This window comes from Pyrgilauda ruficollis, unplaced genomic scaffold (assembly GCF_017590135.1).
Source record: "Pyrgilauda ruficollis isolate IOZ18807 unplaced genomic scaffold, ASM1759013v1 scaffold28, whole genome shotgun sequence".
Classification (NCBI taxonomy): domain Eukaryota; kingdom Metazoa; phylum Chordata; class Aves; order Passeriformes; family Passeridae; genus Pyrgilauda; species Pyrgilauda ruficollis.
The window spans coordinates 50,520-71,293 of NW_024524155.1; the positions used below are offsets into that span (position 1 = coordinate 50,520).

The 20,774-nt window shown below is 41.0% G+C and overlaps 1 protein-coding gene across 2 annotated transcripts; it reads right to left on the bottom strand.

Moving 5' to 3' along the window:
* Positions 1–14,410: 14,410 nt before the first annotated feature.
* On the bottom strand, positions 14,411–20,123 carry CFL2 (cofilin 2). Of its 2 annotated transcripts, none has more exons than XM_041471918.1 (4): positions 19,974–20,123; positions 18,253–18,560; positions 18,080–18,156; positions 14,411–17,988 (listed from the first exon to the last, which is right to left on the bottom strand). In XM_041471918.1, the coding sequence occupies exons 1-4, from the start codon at positions 19,974–19,976 to the stop codon at positions 17,876–17,878; spliced, it is 501 nt and encodes a 166-aa protein (XP_041327852.1). In that variant the 5' UTR covers positions 19,977–20,123; the 3' UTR covers positions 14,411–17,875. The 2 variants fall into 2 exon arrangements, with proteins under 2 accessions (XP_041327852.1, XP_041327853.1); XM_041471919.1 differs by lacking the exon at positions 19,974–20,123 and adding an exon at positions 18,689–18,805.
* Positions 20,124–20,774: the final 651 nt, after the last annotated feature.

A 20,774-nucleotide genomic window follows, 5' to 3' on the forward strand; every position in this document is an offset into this window, starting at 1 on the left:
TTCTTTATAAACCAGATGAAACATGGATGTTCAGAGAATATTCTGAGTGAATTCTTTTTAATCATTCTTCCTAGTTCTTAATGTCCTTTTTTTAAGAGAAAGCCAAAATTTCCCGCCTCACCTTTGCTCCAGACTAAGGGTTGTACTTGTACCAAGTACAGCACAAAATTCTTTAACTCTTTATTGTAACAAAATTTATTATTATAACAGAAAAAGAAAAAACGTTTTGGTGACATGACACCTGAAAACAGGGAGATTTTTTTTGCCCTGTCAGTTAACAGGTTTTTAAATTTAGAGCTGCCTGGTTTAATCCATGTGCTGTGGAGGGCAAAAAGAATGCTTTGGGATATCAGCTTCACAGCAGTCTTAACTCTGTCAGTCAGTAACTGCAATGGTAAGAGCATTATGGGAGACTTCTCCAAAGCAGTGTTATTACTCTTTTTGTGTCAGATGTTGAGATGAGTCTGAGGTAAAAATACCAGAAGACCATTTACAGTAGTGCTTGTCACACCTAAAAACAAAACCTCAGTATAAATAAGGCCTTGTTGATGAAAGTGGGACCAAGAAGGATAAAAAGCAGATTTGCTAAGACTGACCTCATACACATCATTCCTCAAAGGCCAGCTCTGCCCTAGCAGGGCAGCGCCAGGCAGGGAAGACAAAGCAGCTCTTGTCATGTCTTGTCACTGGTACAATAGTGGGTATCAGGAAGGACTGCACAGTGCTGCTTATGTTGTCAGAACAGACTGAATGACATTTTCTGCCTAGTTCAGTATATATCAGTATTGTTGGGGACCACTAGTCTTTTGCTCCATGTTATCTTATTGCCTTTTATCCTAATATTTTTGAGGTTTATTTTTGATTATTTTCCCCTCTTTTTTAATAGTTAGCATTTTTCCTTCCTAATATCTTATTCTCTTTCCAATCTGTCTCTTCCTTTCTCTTTGTTGGACCACCCCATTCCATACCCCAATTTCCTTTGGTCTTGACTGAGGGCAGCTGTCTGTTCTCTCCAGCTTATTGCAAAATAATTCTACACTGCATCCAAATGTGTTCCTTTCTATGTAGTATCTGCAGAGCCAGAGGCATTAGGACTTGAGGGGTAGTCAGAAAAAAAAAATTGGGCCAGGGAGACATTGGCTGGCCAACCAATCACCTTCTTAGTTCTCTTTTTCTGACTTAAGAGCTATGGAGATGCAGATGCTTGTTAATTTTAAATGGTGTTGGACAGCCAGTTGCAATAAGAGGCATGGGTTAAAGTGCAGCCACAGAAAGCACTCACTGTTTAGCTTCACTGCAGTTTTACTTACAGCTCTCTGCTTTTGAGTTAACATCTCCTGATTCATCTTGATTCAACGGATGGTGCTCACTGCAAGCAGCCAAGATGTGCAGGTTTATCATAATAGCTGCACTAGCTGATTCCCACAGTGTGACCACCAGCACTTGAGCTGCAGCCCATGCTTCCAGACAGGCCAGTTCTCTCGATCTGGAGATGATGAATGTAAAACAACCAAGGGTGCCCTTTGGATTAAGCTCATTGTCATCACTGAACTCCAGCTGGCAGCTGAGTACCACACAGCTGCTCACTCACTCCCTACTTCCCACCCCAGTGGGGTCAGGAGGAGAATCAGAAAAAGGTAAAACCATAGGGTTGAGATAAGAGCAGTTTAATACTTGAAATAAAGTAAAATATAAATAGAACTCACATTAAAAAAAACAGTGATGCACAATAAAATCGCTCACTTCCCGCTGGCTGATGCCCAACCCATCACCAAGCAGCACTCGGTGCCCTTCCAAGTAACTCCTCCACTTTATATACTGGGTGTTCTGTGTAAAGGAACATCTCTTTGGCCAGTTTGGTCAGTTGTCCTGACCATACTCCCTCCCAGCTTTTTGTGTACCTCCTCACTGGCAGAGCATGAAACAGTGAAAAGTCCTTGACCTGGGGCAAGCACCACTTAGCAACACCTAAAATATTGGTGTGTAACAACATTATTCTCATACTGAAACTGAAACACAGCGTTGTACCAGCTACGAGGAAGGAAATGTACCCTATCTCAGCTGAAGCCAGGACACACATCAAAAGCCATGCTCCTGCTAAGGGGGAAGTCATGTCATGTTAATAATCTCTATTTTTGAGAATTATTTCAGGACTATTACCCACATTAACAAGACAATCAGTAATGCACCTCCTTCCACTCAGCTCTTCTGCTAGTGCAAATCAATGTTTTTCCATTAAAGTCAATGGAGCTTTGCTTATTACATGAAGTCAAAATCATTATGTACAGTTTATTGGCTCTAGTCATTTTATAATACTCTACAATAGGAAATCTTTTACCTCTGCTTCTTTTATAAGATACAAAGGACCCTTGCAGTTTCAGGTCATTATGTTGGTTCTAGTCCCACCTTCTCAAAAAATATCCTTTTGCTATCTCTTGCTTGAGGGGGCAGCTATGACTAAGTGGCTGAACAAAACCTTCAGATTTACCAAACCTGCAATGCAGCTTATTTCCCAGCATTTAAGGCGATGCTATTTTTGGAATTCAAACATTGAAATCTCCCCATCCAGAGAATCAGTGCTTAGGACAAAGGTAGGCCTTTACAAAACAGTGTAAAGTTCAATTGCAAATGCACCTAATAAAGATCTTTGCTAAATTTTGCCTTTTGCTTCTCACAAAAACATTTTATTTGCTGTATTTCTTATTTTACATCTCAAATAATAGCACTGAAGACTGCGGAGTTACAGTAATATGTCCTGGCAATGGATTCCCCATCCAGTCTGGCTGATTTTCTTAGCTCTGGACTTCATGCAATCCTGTGTCCCAGGCATATACTCACAAAATCAGCTCTGAGCCACCAACAGCTAAGAATTTTGCTTAATCATGATTACTTTATCTCAGTGTGTGTACATTCATTTCTGATCCGTAAAACACACCAGTGTTCTGTAGTGGTACAAGATGGTATAGAATCCTGCAGACAAACCAAAACTGAGTTACACCAAGTCAGTACCTGTGGGACAAGCTGATGGGAAAGAACACTGAAATGTGCCATACTCATGATTCATGAGGTGACACATCGCTCTGCAATGCCTCTGAACCAATGCCCTGAGGTACACAGCTCTCTGATTTCCACATGAATCATAAAATGGTTTGGCTGCTTTTGAGATATGATTGTGTGTGACCTGTAAACTTTGTATGAACTAAATCAAATTAGAAGAGCAAGTAAGGCTCTTTGTTAAATCTACACATTTTCAGCTTAAGTCCCATCCCAATGTTCTACGAATTCTTCTAACCCCCTCCTCTTTGGGTCACCTCCTGTTTACATCTGGTTCTGAATCTAAAACACGTCAATGCTGAAATTTCTGTTAAGGACTTGCAATGTCACAGCTGAGTCTGATTGATTCATATTGGGTAACAAGGCAGTCCTGTGGGGCTCCACAGTGAGACAACAGCATGGTCCTTAATTGAAATTTGGCTAAATGATGCTTACAGAATTTATAAATGCCATCCACAATAACATTTATAGCCATTTCATTGTTTTCATATTTCCCCTCTTTGAACTTTTCTGAGACACTGTTTGATAATTATTAACAAAGTATTAGAAAGTAACTTAATTTTTACTTTTTATAGCATTTTAATTTTGAATGAACTATCAAATATTTGGGGATTAATTTATTTACAATAAAATTGAGATCTCAATCTCTTAATATTAGTTTTTAAACTTAACTGAGAAAGAGAATAAATTAACTAGGTAGCAGCTGCCAAAGTATGTATCTCTGAGCTGAATAATGATCAGGATCTTATGACACATTTGGAAGGGAAACATCATAAAAGATAAAGAAGGATCAGAAGTAGGATAAAAGTACACCACTTATCACAGATAAATTATTCTAGACTTGTTTGATGCATTTATTTGATAAAATGATTTGTGTTCTTTACAGAGATAGATGCTAGACCTAATCTTGCTGGACTCCTGAAGGTATAATATTAATTAAGATGAACATCAAGACTAACAAACATATGAACTGTGAAGCATATAAGAAACTGACTGAAGAGTAGTCTTCTATCAGGAGAAAGGGAATTATTAATGGAGTTTCCTAGATTCACTTTGGGAGCAATCTTATTTAATCTTCTCATTAATTATCTTGGCACAAAAAACAGGAGGTAAATGAGCAAGTGAAATCTGCTAAAACAAAAAACTGGAGAGTACTTCTGGTACAGAAGAGGATTGGAGTATCATGCAGGAAGACCTTCTTGACCTCAAGGACTGCAGTAACAGAAATAGGATGGAATTTTTAGTGAATAATGCAAAGTGGTGATCTTAACGGACCAAAAAAATTTCTGTAAAAGCAGAGGAGAGAAAAAAGAATTAAATATACTACTCATGTGCTATAATCAGACTTCTGTGCAAGAAGGCAGAGGATCCTGTGATGCAGAGAAAGCAATGCATTAATATCTTCATAATCTGTAGTGGTAAAGCATGGTCAAATGTGTCCAGAAAAGATAGATTCAGACTGGACCAGGCACCAAGAGATGCTGCTAGAACAATGAAGGGGATGAAGAAGGCTATCTTACTGGAAATATCTTGGTGTGAACATATTAAAAAAGGGAATATAATAACATCAGAGGATAAAAAAGGGGAGGAGAGGGAAGGCTATTCTAAGCAAAGAACAATACAGGTACGAAATAAAATGCCCAAGAATATGTTTAGGCTAGTATTAAAATAAGGCCTCATGGCATCAATGCAGGATTCTGAAACATCATTCCCATCACAGTACTAGGGGGGAAAAAATTAAGTTGTACTTGTTACATTTGAGGGAGGGGGGAGGAAGAGGAGCAATATGGCTTGATTGCAGGTAATAGCCAATGATAGGAGTGAAAGCTCCATTGGATAGGGTCAGGTTCTCTATTCTCTGTCAGGCAGATTTGCATAGAAAAACAATGTGCAAGCTTGGAGACCTGACCTGTACCACATCTCTAGGTATGGGGCTCTGTGGTCAGACTTGCAGACATTTTGGGTGCTGTGGAACACCATACAGCTGGAATATGGGTACCTTTGTGAGCCTGTGTACCTTTGGCTGTGGCAGCCCCATCCTTCAGCAATGCACAAGACCAAGCAACTCCCATGAGAAGAAATGAACCAGGCAGCTTTGACCTGTTCAGTGAGTGCTCCCTGGCAACATGTGGAGCGCTGAATTCACAGCAGTAACTGATTTTTATAGCAATAACTTCCAGGGATTCCTATCTGACTTCCCAGATTGTGAGTCACAGAAATATTTCTTGGCATCTCGTCATTGGAGCTTAGGCTGAGAAAAACACATTTACTTACCTCTGATCAAAGACAGGGATCGGGAGATGATTCCTGAAGGAATGAAATTAAACTCATGGTGATGTTAAGCCATCAAAACAAATAAAGAATTGTTCTGACAACTGACTCTGATTTTTCAAACAAGCTCACCCGGCTTATTAAAGAGAAGTACTAAACAGACAAATAACACGAGTAAGGCATGTGTTAGATGTGGAGATGTTCATGTTATGATCTCTAAGAGCTGAATCTATGAAATGCCAAGTGAGCTGGATAGGATGATATATCATCACCATGATGATACAGACATCACTGTATCTGGTTTCTAGATGCCTGCTCCCTTAGCACTAACAAACATAGAATATTTGTACAATTCTGGAGGCAGAAACCAGGCAAACAAGATCCTGACCAGTAACCAGTGTCCTTCAAGATGCAAAGTTATGCTGCAGTCAGTACGAAGGTGTGTTAAAGCACTGATTTGTACCTTGGCATTATCAAAGGGTAAGTCTTGGCCATCAGACCAGGCTGTCACACAGGAACACCAGTGAAACCCCTAACCTGCAGTGCAAACAGAGACTGGAGTTCTCAGACCTAGTTAGGGAGCTAACATGTGAATTAGAACTATAACTACTCACAAAAGAGATTAATTCAGGTTTCTTCCATAATGGGTAGATTTTCCAATGTTTTTTCTTTCTAATGTTTCTTCTTGATTTTCTAATCTTTTTTTTTTCTTAGTTTTGTATAAAAAATTGAGGGGACTCACCCATTTATTAATTAATATGGCATTAAGACTGGCCTGTGCATTGTTTCTGCTGAATCCAGTGCTGTCAGTTTGTGCTAGTCACATTTAAAGTACCCATACTACACTGGGCCACTGGGGAGACTGGGACAGGAGAGTCCAGATTCTGCCTTACAAATGGCCCCTGATGTTAATACTGCTTTCTGAACTTAAATTCACAAAAATGAGGAGTGCTTCTGTGGGCATACAAAGAACACAAAGAGACAGTACATAGGAGCTGATCCAAAAAGGCCATAATAGATATAAATGGCCACATGATAACAGCATTTATCATTGCTTTTGGTGCATTTAAAAAGTGAGTGCTCTTAGGTTAAATTAAAAGAATTTTGATTAAAAGAATCATGCCTGCATTTCTTGTATATATTGAGACCTATCACTTTTCAGTCTGGATTCTTTGTTGCCTAAAACAGCAAATCTGTGTTGCATGCTCTGAAATATGCATAATGCTGGCAAAACGTTTGGCTTCATCTACTGTACACCCAGTGCATTTCCCTGCTGCCATTAGCATCACACCATACTGTTCTGATGATTCCAGACAGTAATGAACTTCTAATAAGCATTTCTAACTTCTGCTGATTTTAATGGAACTACACCTAATAATCCTTGGATTACATCAATCCTGACAAAAACCCCTCCAACTTCCTTTATTTTTAGCATACACATGCACTGCTTGAATTCCAAATACACATCAGGTGACCTATTTTGCCCATTATTTTTGTTTTCTAACTAGTCTACAGTAAGTTCCTAATTTACTTTCCCACTTAAAACACCACTAGATACAATTCATCTGGAATGCTAACAGGAAAGTGAAGCTGAAAAAACAAAGTTTTTCTCACTAACTAAGTGAACAAAGCAAAACCCAAACTCTGTAGAAGTGCTGGTCCTTAGATAGTCAAAGCTGAGTGACTGTGCTGTACATGGAGCATGCTTGCCTACACCCTTCGGAATACATGGCATGGCAGCATTCCCAGTCTCTCAAAGCTTGGAGTCAGAACTTCAGAATCTGAGGAATTCAGTTAATTCATATCACAGATTTCATGGGGGAAGGGTGGGCAGAACTCTGTTCAGAGGAGTGCAGGGAGGAAGCAAGAGCTGGGGTCAGGCATGCAGGGTCTGATGTGTGTAACTCCCAACTTTCACCTTGAACACTGAAATGTCTTGTGCTGCATGATCAGCAGCTGAGTGTGGATGAAATGAATTTCACCTCTGCTCTGTAGGAGTCAGAGTGCTGAAGAATACACAGTTTAAAGTATGTGCATAAGGAGAAGCTGAGATGCCAGTGATCACTGGGCTTTCCAGATTTTTGCCCCAGGTTTGCCAGCTAAGACACAACATGACGATGTCAGAATCATTCATTACCTACCAGACACCCAAATATCTGATTGTTCTATCTTTGTTAAATACATTGTGAGTATAGACATCAGCTGTGTGATACATGGACAGAGAATGTCCAATTCTTCTTGGAAGTGCTGGATTTACTGTACAAGATACATTTAACACAGGAGCCCAGCATCACCTAGAAATGCACTGAGCAACACGCAGGAGCATGGTGGCTGTCATCAGTCATAAAATCATTTATAAAGTCATATAATCATAGAATCTCCTGACTTGGAAGGGATTAAAATCATTGATTCCAGCTATTAACCCAGCAGTGTCAAGTCTACCCCTAAACCATTAAATCACATCCCCAAGTACCAAATCTACACATCTTTCAAATACCTGCAGGGATGGTGACCCCACCACTTTCCCGGGCAGTGTGTTCAAATGCTTGACAACTCTTTTGGTGAAGAAAGTTTTCATAATATCCAATCTAAACCTCCCCTGGTGCAGCCTGAGGTCATTTCCTCTAGCCCTGTTACTTGGGAGAAGAGACCAATCCCAAACTGGCTACGAACTCCTCCTTCAGGCACTTGTGGAGAGTGATAAGGTCTCACCTGAGCCTCCTTTTCTGCAGGCTGAACAGCCCCAGCTCCCTCAGCAGCTGCTCACCAGAGCTGTGCTCCAGACCCTTCCCCAGCTCCGTGGCCCTTTGGACACCCTGCATACCAGATGCCGACCAAGGCAATTCTCAGAAACATCTGAAACATTTCAGGCATCGTGCCTCCCTAAACAACCAAATAAAAAAAAAACCCAGACTCTTCCAAGCAAGTGATAAGTGTAGATTGACAAATTCACTGCCTGATCAGGCAGATATGAGCACCAGAAATGAGAGGGGGCATTCAGCCCAGCATCTGCAGGAATCCCCTCTTATCCCACTCGTGCCATTAGAGTGCCTTCATTAGGCTGTCAAATAGCACCCTCAGATGGCTCTACTTCATAAATCTCTTCATCAGATTTTTTTTTCTTTCCTTTTTAAAATCAGGAAAAGGACATACATCCCTACTGCAATGCTGTCAATTCCTAGTGCTTCTGACTGCAGAGAAAAGCCCAAGGAGATGAATAAGCCTAATACAAGGTTCCAAAAAAGGAAGCAGATGAAAACACTCAAAAGGTATTGTATCAATATAATTTCTGATTATACAAAAGGTTACTTCAAGATTTATTGAATCTAACTTTTTTAACATGTAATATTTTAATATGGCCTTGAATGCTTGTAGCACATTTTCTATACATTTTATAATACTGAGATTTTTTTCAATTTTACTAGGAACCAGTGCATTTGGCAATGAACCAGTGAGCCATGCAATTAACTTTGAGCTTCTGTGTTGATACACAGTTTATTTCACACTATTTCTACAGCTTCAGTTTTCAATATATCATAAATTCATGCATCTGTAGCATTTCCTCACACTCTAAGTACTTAACCACTTTCATGGAAGTTAACAGCTGAAATCAGATGCTTTAATGATTGCAGAAAAAGGAGAGTTCATGTTTCTGACACTGAGGAGAGCGTAAAATAACCCAATATGGCAATTTCCCATCTAAATGGTGAAGTCTGGATTTCTGAGTTAAACCCCATGGACAAAATGGATCTGCTCAAACATCTCAAGAGATTATTTCAAACTGTTTGACACTGTGGCAAACTTTGGTAGTCAGGTTTACAATTTGAACAATTTCTTCATAAGGATTCATATTTTTAATAAAACAGTAAATAGATCAAAAGTTATTTGGTTTGTGGGTTTTTTTTTTCTTGTTTGCTCTCTGTTTATGATGAAGACGAAAGGACACGTCTAATATGAAGGAACAGGACCAGAGGAAAATTAGAACTAGCAGGGAGCAAAAGAAGTGATGAAAGGAAGTGAAACTGACGTAAGTGAGGTAAATAAGAGGATTAGAGGAAGCAGGTGAGCAATATCTCAGGGATAAAGCTTTGGAGGAAGGGGAAAGTGCTTTGGAGGAGATAGGACACAGAGAAAATCAAAGGTGGGGAAAAGGCTTGGGTTTGTCGTTTTCATCTTCAGGGAAACAAAGACACAGCAGGACATTTACACCTGTTCAAAGGGAACTAAATGTTACTATGAAAATGACAAATTCTAATCTGAGAATATTTTTTATTCCTTTTGCATACAGCATGGCTTGTAACTTCCCTACTATTAAATGAATTTCATGTGGGTGCTAACAGCCTTTCTGTGCATTCTTTCATACTGTGCCCAACAGATGGAAAATCAAGCCTGATAACGTTATAGGAATTCCCCCAAAAAGATTAAGGGAAGTGCTTGCTTCTATAACCTTCACTTTAATTTTTAGACCCATAGAAGATGCATTTCTTCAGAAATACATTTCCACTAGTTGGAAACCATCTTTTGAAAGACACAACAGATGTTTGTGAAAACATCAAAACATTGATCACAGGTAGAAATATTCTATATTTATCTGGAGAGCTCCAAGATTATAATAATAGAAAATTATCTCGGACTAATATCACAAAGTAGCTGGAATATTTATGTCTCTCAGATGCTGATGCAACGTTGATGAGATGGTGTATGATTATTTCAGGATTAAGCACTACAGTAATAATCTCATTCCCAATGAGTGCTCCTAAATACTCTCAGCAAACCCATTTGTCCCTCTTCCTTGACTGAATCCCATCTCTGTAGAAAGAAATAGCTCCATAAAACTGGGTCAAGCAAACAGTTTAGTCTTTCCTACAGAAACTGTATATGTTACATATATAATACCTTCTTCCTTTGATAACAGTTTTATCCAGTCCATATTAGGCTGAAACATGATGCAGTGTGGGGAAAGTGAGAGCGCCAAAACCAAAAAACTAACAAAAAGGAAAAACCAGATCCTAATGGATAACTTCAGGAAAAAAAATGTAAAGTGCTAGCGGAGGAAAATATAAGCTTTAAAAAGTTATTACTTTTTTCTCCCAAAATATACCCTTTTGTAACTAGAAGTTTTTATCTCACAGCTCAAAAAAACATGAATACTGTAAAATGTGACTTACAAAACTCCTATATTCTTGTCTGTTCACCAGTGAATGTGATCCAGACACTATTTTAAGAAGAAACTGAGAGGGTCTGTATTTGCACACAATGTAGGATGCTGATGTGAAGAGAAGTAACTCTTCTCACATTTCCACAGTTCCCTGTTACAGCAAAAAAACTGGTTATTAACACCATTGCTATAAAAAAAAAAAAACAAACAAAATCAACAACAAAAAAATCCAAGGTAAAATCTTACCCTCACTATCTTCACTAACAGAAGATAGCTGTTAAATTAACATAAGATTCTGAATTACTATTAGTGTTAGATGTATATTTATGTGTCATTATTACTTTGTGCACAAAATAACTGCAGATAAACACGTGCTTCTTGAATCTGGTGTGCATGAAGCAATTACTGGAAGTATCTCAACTTTGTATTTTCTCTTACCACAGTTCTTTTCTGGAGTTTTCCAAGACAGTGCACAACTCATCTGACAAGGTCGTGTTTTGTACCTGCAGGTACAATAGCTGCAAACAGGTACAATAGCTGCAAACAATTATGATGCCTGCATTAATTGCAGTGCTGCATTTTGGCCTTATGCTGCACAGTGGGATGAGACACATTCTTTTCTCCCTTCTGGTAATCAGAAAAAAAAATGAAATTAATAGCTGAGATCCTTGACTGTATTACCCTAAGAAAATGTTGTAATTGCAGCCTATCCATTTTATTCAGAAATAGAAGGTGAAATACTTTAAATATTGATACCACAGTGACCTCAACATCTTCCAGGAGAGGAAATGCATCCAGCTATGCAAGAAAGCAAAGCAAACTGCTCTGATATGAATGCTCCAGCACTTCTTCCATCTTACCACAAAGATCTACGGCAGGTGTTCAGTCAGGAACTCCCTGGAAGACCACCTAACTCTCTGAGAGTTCTCATTGTCCTTGCAAAACTGAGACTAGCTCAATAAAATAAATAAAATTTATGTATATTATTACTAATTTTGATTATGACCACTTTTAAATGTTCCTCAAGCTGTGTTGCAAGATTACATTGGCAGTGCTGAACACTAGGCAGTTAAAATTGTAATGGAGTGAGTGAATTAAAATAATGAGATCAAAGCAACTGCCAGAATTATTAAAAGGTTATATATCTAAATATAGCTTGTCCTGAAGATACTTCCAACCAGTGCACCTGTCGAACTAAATCGATAAAACTGGCTAGAATCTAAGCCAGGTATTTTTGTCAGGACAGGTAAAAAGAAAACATTAAAAAGCTGTTGTCACACCCAGCTTGCAAAGTCTTTATCTGAGCAAAAACATTTGCTCAGAATTAAAACATCCTTTCCTGTTTCCACAAATTTTCTGTGTTGGGCTATTCCACACAAACCTGAATGAGGTGACCTTTCATCAGAATAACCCAGCAGTCAGAGATGGCATGCAGGGCCAAACATGTTCAGTGGCCACGCAGGCTAATACCATGCATTTGTTTCCTATGGGTGTTCTACAAGATGCCTTTCTACTTTAGTCACACAGAATAAATATTGTTTAGGAATTCTGGTTACTTGGAAGGAGAGTTCTGGGAACTGAATTTGAAGTGTGGATGCAGAGAAATAATGCAGCACTACAAAAGGAATTTGTCAAGCAGACGACTAAAAACCCTCAGGTGGCAGATTCTGGCATCAGTATATTCAGTGAAGAGCTAAAATTATGCTACTGCTGCTTAAAAGAATTTATGCAGGCAATGAATTCTGTGGACTGGGAAGTGTTTCATCTTTAAGTCATGCTTAAATAACAAGGCTAAGATTCAAAAATATGACCATGAATTATATTTGTCACTTGCAGTCACCTAATTAAGAACTACATCCGTTCATCCTCAGTGCCCGTGTAATAGCATAATTATTGTATTTGGTGTAATCAAACCCCACACATTTTTAAAGGATTGTTCAAAGGCAGCTTAGGTGCATCTCTCCATGTGACATGGCTAACCAAGAGCACTGCTGTAGCAGGGCTTCACTTTTGTAGGAGTAAACCACATTTCACTGATAAAGAGCTGTGTGTTCACATTTCATTGCATGAAAGCAGTGAGACAGTTGAGACTGTGGAATCAGTATGTTCAGGCAGAGCAAAAGATAACATAAGCCCAGTCATTACAGCTGCAAGCTCCTACTGAAATTAAAAGGAAACAAATCCTCTGCTGTAACCCTTTCCCCCCCACCAGATGTACAGGTCTCTATGAAAAACCTGCTGCTTCTAAACCTTCTCTGCTTCTCTGCACCTTGTTTGCTACAAGCACATTCCATTTTCTGTTGAAACAGCCAAAATGGAAGAAAAGCTTAGCTCTCACATCAGCTTTAATAGAAGGTCACAGATGAAAGCAGTGCTGCCACTACGAGGAAGCAGACACAAATAAGGCTCTCTAAACTGGTTCTCAAAATCACATCTCTTTTTCCAAGCCGATGTACACCCTGCAACTGTGCTCACCAGAGATAAACAGATGCTTTTATAACTTTTTGCATAATAGAAAAGGTTTCAAGGAGCACAGAATTACAGCGGTTAGTTTTTCTAAACCAAACTCCTACAATCACAAACAAGAGAGGGGAAAAATAGATACTGAAAGGTACAAGTGGAGATTGTCTGTAAACCTTTACAGAAGACAGTGGGCAGATGGTAGGGATTTGCAGTGACACAGCTGTTTTTAAAAATAAAGGGCTGGAAGAGGAGAGGCATGATTACACATACATTTCTAAGCCTGTACACACAAGAATAAAAATTGGGCTAGCAGTGGGAAATTGAAGTTTGTATATTATTTTACAGTCCAAATTGACATTTAGAAACTTCTAAAAATAATCTGCAGCACCTTCAAGCTTTTTTTCCCCAATCATTAGTTTTCTAAATAACTATGAAGCAAAGCTGACAACAGAAACATCAACCTACAATGAGTTACTAAAAAGACAATCATAGAATCTTAGGAATGTCAAAATTACTTTCAGTACCTCAAATTAGCACAGTTTTTCTCTAAGCTTTACAATATAAAAAGACAACTCTATGAAATCATTAATTGAACATAAATTATGTCACCTGTTTGAACTTCCTATGAAAAGATTTGATTTTTACTGCTCTATTTTTTTTTCAGAGGTTACTAGAAGAATACATATATAAGTAATTCAAGAAAGAGTAAGATGTATGGGGATTATTGTAGATTCAACAGCATGGGAGGTGAGGCAGAAAAACGTCCAAATTCAATAGGGTCAAGGACTGGATATGAATTTAGTAAAAACAGTAAATTTTATTTAAAAACTTCAGAGACCTTTCATTCTTTTTTAATGCACATTCTTATGTATGTTCCCCACAGCCATAGAGAAGGCTTATGTTACACAAACAGTAAAGGGTTTTTTAATGCACATTGTTAAAGTCTGCCTTCTCCAGAGAATCCAATGAAGCTGTTTCTTCACATCTTTGTTTACAAAATTAACTATTCCAGATAACATATTCCTAGATCCAAGAAATCTTACATCAACAAGAGACATGCCACTGACACCAAAACAGTAATATTTTGATCTTTCTTCATCGGGTCAGTCTTTTCACACTACATCGGTTCACTTCCTTCCCTGTATTAGAAATGACTTGCCAGTGTAAACATACTTCTTTACATTTACTATATAAAAGCCATCTAATTTCCTGAACACACGAGCTGGGATCCAACAAAAGAAAAAGGTTATCTAGAACCGGCCCACTAAAAATTTCTTCATATCCATCTCCAGAGCCACTGGTGCTGGCTTTTGCTACTGTTAGATATTGAACTGAATGGGCAGCAGATGAAACCTGTTACAAAAAATCCAGGTATTCCACAGCATCTGGGCTGCTCCTAGTCCAAAGACAATAAAGTGATTAGCATAGATGCTGTCTAGTACACAAACAAACTCAACAACTGAAGACATTTAAATTAATTTTATTTATACCAGGTTTTCAAAATCAGAAATATTTCAAAGAAGTTCAATAGACAGGTGCTACATTGATGATCTTTGATCCACCATTAGTGCCGTGTTTTCACTCTACAATCATTAACTTGCCACCACAAACTAAAGGGGACTTACAGAAGTTTATAAAAAATAGGCAGACATGAAAATTTGGTTTATACTGGAATTGGCATAAGAGAGTAAAGCTTATTATCAAATTGTGGCAATTGCTGTATTCCATCACTTGTTTTGAGGGAATAGTAGAGAAGGAAAAGTCTTCCACTTAGCAAAACACTTTGGGTTTAACGGAGCATACTCAAACTCCCCTTCATGATCGGACTAGGAGTGATTTTTACACTCAAGTCCATATAAATTTAAGCTTTGCACTTCTAAACATCGCCACAAGCATAAACCTCACTTACACACTCTAGTCTTGGATTGATTTCCCTTTTCAGAGAAACCAAACCCATCTATCTATACCTCTTCCAGGATTTACCAAATCAAACAAAACTGCTGACTTTGAAATTTTTTAGAAAAAAAATGCCATCTCTGCACAAGCTACTCTCATGAAAAATTTATTTAACATTTCTTTATCAATAAAATAACTGAGGCCAAGATATCCAAAAGTCACGTCTACACAGATACACAGAAGATATTCAACTTGAGAGGATTTTCCTCCACTTCTTGATCACAATGAGGCCCTCACCATTTTGCATAATGACAGAAAACAACAGCTGACAAACCATTTTGGAACAGATGCCAGCTGTCTCTCATTTGTTTTATGATTCAAACAGTAACAGTTCTGTAGCACTTTATTGGTTTTTGTTTTTTTGTTTTTGTTTTTTTTTAAAAGCAAGCCATCTGAATTGGACCTCACATCAGTCAGTCAGTCATTCATTTCAAGAACAAACTGAAGGCTTGATCCTTTCGGATCCAAAACTTTAATTTGGTAGGAATCTTACATAAAGACAGTTTGTGCTTCAATTTCATAGCTAGTCAGACTGAGTGAATATACACCTAAGCTAGTTTAAAAAAAAAAAAAAAAGGAAAAAAAAAAAGGAACCCATAATACTCAACTAAGAAGCCACAGATATTTTTCTGGACTGCAGCAGAGACAAACAATAAATTTAAACACGGTACTCCTTAAAAAAAGTTTACTGTCTAAAATGAAAATTCAAATGGTTTATTAAAATTTAACATTTTCCATTTTGGCTTTTTCTAAAGAAACAATTTATTCCTTGTGAAAATTCAGTTAAAAGATAATTTCTTTTTACTGTACTGAACTCAAGTTAAACATAAAGCACAAAGATCTTTACATTAAACTGGGCTTTGCATACAACGTGAATGATCAGAAATGGACTATTTTGAGGAATAAAAAGTTGTGGGTTTTTTTTTCATCTAGACAACATGCATACCATCAGTTATTTCGCAATCTTAAAAGGTACCTGAAAGGAGAGTTTTGTAGAACAAAACCAAGACTCGTTAATACACTTAGTAAGTCAGTGGTCATCATGCCTTTTTACTTAAATTCTAGTAAAGTTTAGTCTACATAGAACAGCAAACACAATGAAGTGTGCAAGTCATAGGGATAGCCAGAAGCCTGAAATAAAGTCTTAAAGTTCTACAGGACAAGAGAGCCTAAACACAGTACCACTAGGTTACTTAAACTATTGGGGGGAAAAAAAAAAGACAGGAAGTATTTGGATTATTATCTGCTTCCTTGTTGAAAAAGGGCTATGGACTGAACATAAAGAGCCTGCATTTAAAAGCTCCACAGTTCTACTCTACCAACTTTTTAAAATAAGGTAATGATAAAAGAGCATTCCTTCTAGCAGCATGTACAGTTCAGCTGCCAGTGGCTGCCTAACAGCGCTCCTTTATGCATACCAGGAGAATCATGTCCAGTTTTGCCATTTGTGGATAACGATGACAAGATACAAAAGCATGTGTTTGCCATAAATAGCTCTGGCTAACGGAGGATTGCTCACACAGAGCAGATCAAATTCTCTATAAGGAGAGCATTATTTGGCTCCCAGCCAAAACACGTCCCCTATGCAAGCCTCAGTAGTGGCAAACACTTTCCAGTTCTATTTACATAGAAACTAACAAGTAGAACAGTTCATTTAGGCTAATTCTTGTACTGAGTTGGTCTAACTGTAACACTCAAGAAACAAAAATTATTTCCCCGCTTCATACTCTGCATGTAACTGTTATTACACATCATCTTACCCAGAAACACAGCAAGCTGTAAAAACTCGTGCAAGGTTTTACTCTGCCATGTAGAACTTTAAGAACATTCAGGTACAAAACACACTGCATGGTTAATTACTTTGTATTTTTAAGTTTCTGACACAAGTGTTTCATGGAACTAATGGTCTCCAGTAGTGGTAGCTTCTTTACTTTATGGTAAACTAGGAGCAGGTCCTTTATTCAATGGCCAGAACAGAGCCACAAAGTATTGTAAAGCAGTGCCTAAATCAGTATTAAAAACTTGCATTATTCAAGATGAGATTAATGATTGTTTACCTTTACAATACTTTCCACAGAAGTTATTTGAAATATGCTTAAACACTTAAAAACTATATTTTCCAATGAAAACAAGGCAACGTTCTGTAATAAGCCACAAGTTTTATTGCAACGTGGCCAGTTTTTGATCTCAAAGAACAAGGTTCCATTTAAGGCTCTTTTTAATACAGAAATTGCCACCGTGACTGATGTTTTACAAAACTTTAGTGTTTCAAGACTCACATGGTAAACAGATAACTTCTACTCCTGTTCAGTAGTGTACATTCAATGGAAAACGAAAGGCATCGTAACAGCTACTTCATTTATAAAGATATGCATGTAACAGGAATGAAACTGAGGTACTACAATAATTTGATGACACAGTTACAGCAACTTAATTGGCATTCCTTGGGGGGCGGGGGGCAGGTCAAACATATTACAAAAAAGTGCTTTAAATGCATAGTGTTGTGTGCTGCCATGTCACAAAAATAGGCTTGTCAAGGCAGGTGAGGTGTATGAATGCACAAGAGCCTCATGGAACTGCAATCAAGTGCAACTGTAAGTAATACTGTAGAGAGTCTACCATCCGACCAGTGGACAATACTTTCAAGGCATTCGATTAGCTTACCCTTTGCTGTCTGCTAGACTATTTACATTAACTATCACATTCATTGAACATGTTGCAAGGAATGCCTGCAACGTCAGTTTTGGCCAAGTGTATGACGTGAAAGCATTCCTTGAATCCTACATAAAACTACCAGGATTAAACAGTCTAATGGCAATCACTGGTAGACTGCTTAACAATGACATCTCCTTCAGGGCAGTGGGGAAGGGACTTATTTTTTTGAGGAGGAGAGGGGATGGGGAGACTAATACTATTCCAATTGAACGAGCTGCAGAAATGGAAGCTCCTTAGATCCAGATGGCACTTGTCTTTTTATAAGGGTTTTCCTTCAAGTGAAACTACCACGTTGCCTCCCAATTTCTCTCCAAGTGTTGAACGGTCCTTAATATCATCCAAACCATTTACTTGCCACTCATGTTTAATACCTGAAAGACAGATGGACAACAATGTACTTGTGAGAACCTCAACATCTAAATGGCACAGTGGTTAAGGAGAAAAACATTTTTAGGTCCATACCTGTAAATTTCTTTTTAATGGCATCTTTAGAGCTTGCGTAGATCATCTTGCTTTTTAAAGGTGCACTTTCAGGAGCCCTTTAAAGAAAAAAGCCAACAACAAAACAGTTACTAAGTCATCCAGTGGTAGCTCCAGAATATTCAATTTTGACAGCAAGCTTTGCTTTCACACACCAGAATATAAATACCAGGTCTTCTTTCTTAGATTCCTTTGTCTCGTATGTGGCATCATACAAAGCGTATCGGCAATCATTCAAAGGTAGCAACTTCACAAAGGCTGTATAGGGGTCCTCCACAGTATCACCAATGTCACCAACCAATATCTGCTTTGCCTCCTCTACAATTATTTGTTTTTTGTCATCACTTAAGCAGAAGAGAACAGCTTTCTTTCTTTTTTTAATCTCTTCTGGGGTTGAAGATTTCCTTACTTTCATGTCATTAAAAACCTTTATGACTTCATCGTTCACTGTTACTCCAGAAGCCTGTAAAATGAGATCAAAGGAATAATTTAAACAGCAAAAATTAACACTCACTAGAAGAAGATGATAGCCCACAGTGCTAGATAAAGAAGTCTGCCTGCCCCCGTAAGAATAAAAATACTATACTCAACCTGAACACACTATGAATTTGGTAATATTTGTAGGACTGGAGCAGAGGATATACAGGAGGCGTGAATTCAGTAGTTTCTTGTTGTAGATCTCAGCATTTTCAGCTGCAATTCTGGACAGCAGTTTCACACAGTCACACAACTGTACTACTCAAACAGTTTTCCTCTACCTTATCATGCATTTGGCTTATTTGGGGGGAGGGGAAGAGGGAGTGATGAGGGGGTAGGCACTGAACATAGGAGAGGAGTTTGTAATTTTCGGTTGGGATAGGAGGGGGTGGGGTTTTGGTGGGTAGATTTTTGTTGGCTTTTTTTCTTTTAGTAGAGCAAACACTACAGCAGCAGCTCACATCCAGCGCTGTCATGACTCTCATTTTGTTGAGTGAGGTAAGGCTCTACAAGCAGCAGAAATGTTTTCTGCATTGTGTCAGCTTCAACACCGCGCCTTAAGAACTCCCGAATTTTACTTCAAACTGCTGCGGGAGTATTGTTTGACTGCTCTTCGTTCATACAAAAATACCGATTACAACTGTACAGCTCCCCATAAGGTCGCAAGCCGCTCAAAACAAGAGCCTAAACCAGCAAGGAAACAAAACACCGGCAGGGCAAACGGGGAGCTCCAGGCAAAATTAAAATAATTTAGCAAACCCCGCTGCGAGTGAGCAAGCGAGCTCAGCCCATCTGCAGCGCCCTTGCTCTCGGGTCCAGCAATTACATCTGCCGAGGCAGGCGCTGCCAGCGCAGGCTGCCCGGGAGGGAAGGCAGGTGCGCGGCTCGCAGGGAGCCGCCGGCTTTGTCCCCGGGGGCGCCGCGGGCCCCTCTCCCCGCTTTGTTCGCGGGGACGGAGGGAACCCCGCCGCCCCGCGCCCTCCGTGCCTGCGCTCCGACACCCCCGCCCCGGCCCCAGCGCTCCCACACGGCCGCTCCTCGGGCCTGGGCACCAGGCGGCCGCGGCGGCGGCTCCTCGGGCGGACTGCGGGACCCTTCTCTCCGCGCCCACCGCCCCTCACCGCACCGCCGGGTACTCGCGCGCCCGGGCGGCGCCGCAGGGAGCGCTGCGCCGCCCGCCCGGTCCAGGCCCCGGCCCCCGGCCCCAGCCCCGCCGCCCGCAGCTGCCCCGCGGCCGCTCCCGCGTCCCCTTCCCCCCGCACCCGGCTAAAATTAGACTAAAATGGCCGCCGGAGGCCGCGCCGGGCCGGGCCTGCTCTGCTCAGCCTCGTTCGGCTCCGCCGGGCCGCGCCAGCGCCCGCACCGCCCTCCCCGCCCGTCCGCGCCGCGCCGCCCTTACCATGGCGCCGGGTCCCGGGGCGGCGGCGGCTGCCTGCGGTGCGGGGCTGCTGCACGCAGAGAGCGCTGCGCTGCGCTGGGGGCGAGGCGGGCGGGGACTCGGCCGGGCGGGGGATGAGCCGCAGCGGCCGGGGAGGGCCGGTCACATGGGCCGCGCCGCCACCACGTGCCATCGCCGGGCCGCGCTGGGCCGGCCCCCGCGGGGTAGGGCCCGCAGGCGGCGGGGCCGGGTCGCCCGCTCGGCGGAGACAGCGGCAGCGCCGGACTGCGGGTGTTTGCCCCGCGCCCCGCAGCCCGGGGCGGCCCCTTCAGCGGTCCCCGGCAGCGGCCGGCTGGCTGCTGAGAGGGCGAGGCGGCCCCTCCGTGGGCTCGGAGCACCAGCGTCAGGCCGGGGCACGATGGCGGCGCGGCTGCTCTGAGCCGCCCTGCCCAGCCAGCGCTGCCCGCCCTGCCCCGCACCGCCCGGCGCTGCTCCCCTGGCCCAGGCGCTTTCTGCTGCTCGAAAGGGTTTGCCCCTGTTCGCGGTTCGTGGCCGGGCGCTGCCAGGCTGCCCGCTGACCCCCACCAGGCGGCACAGGCGGCATTGTGCCGCTCCCGTGTGCCACGCCGTCTACTCCCCGCTGGAAGAGGATCTGTGCTGCTGCCCCGGGCTGTGCAGGGAAGGGCCTGGGCACAAAGGGACCTGGCACAAAGTGCTCTTTCTGCGGTCTTGGCAGAGATTCTCAGACAGTGGGGCGGGACACAGCACGTAGGGCAGAAGGTGCATTAAAAGATGAGAAAATTACTTACAGGAAAACATGGA

Bases quoted from the DNA above. Each gene is read 5' to 3' on its own strand.
- CFL2 (XM_041471918.1), bottom strand. The intron at 18,157-18,252 runs GTGTGTGAAAGC...TTTTCTTTAAAG, and splicing joins GACCTGGTATTTATATTCTG to GGCTCCTGAAAGTGCACCTT. The intron at 17,989-18,079 runs GTATGGACCTAA...TCTGTCTTTCAG, and splicing joins CATTAAAAAGAAATTTACAG to GTATTAAACATGAGTGGCAA.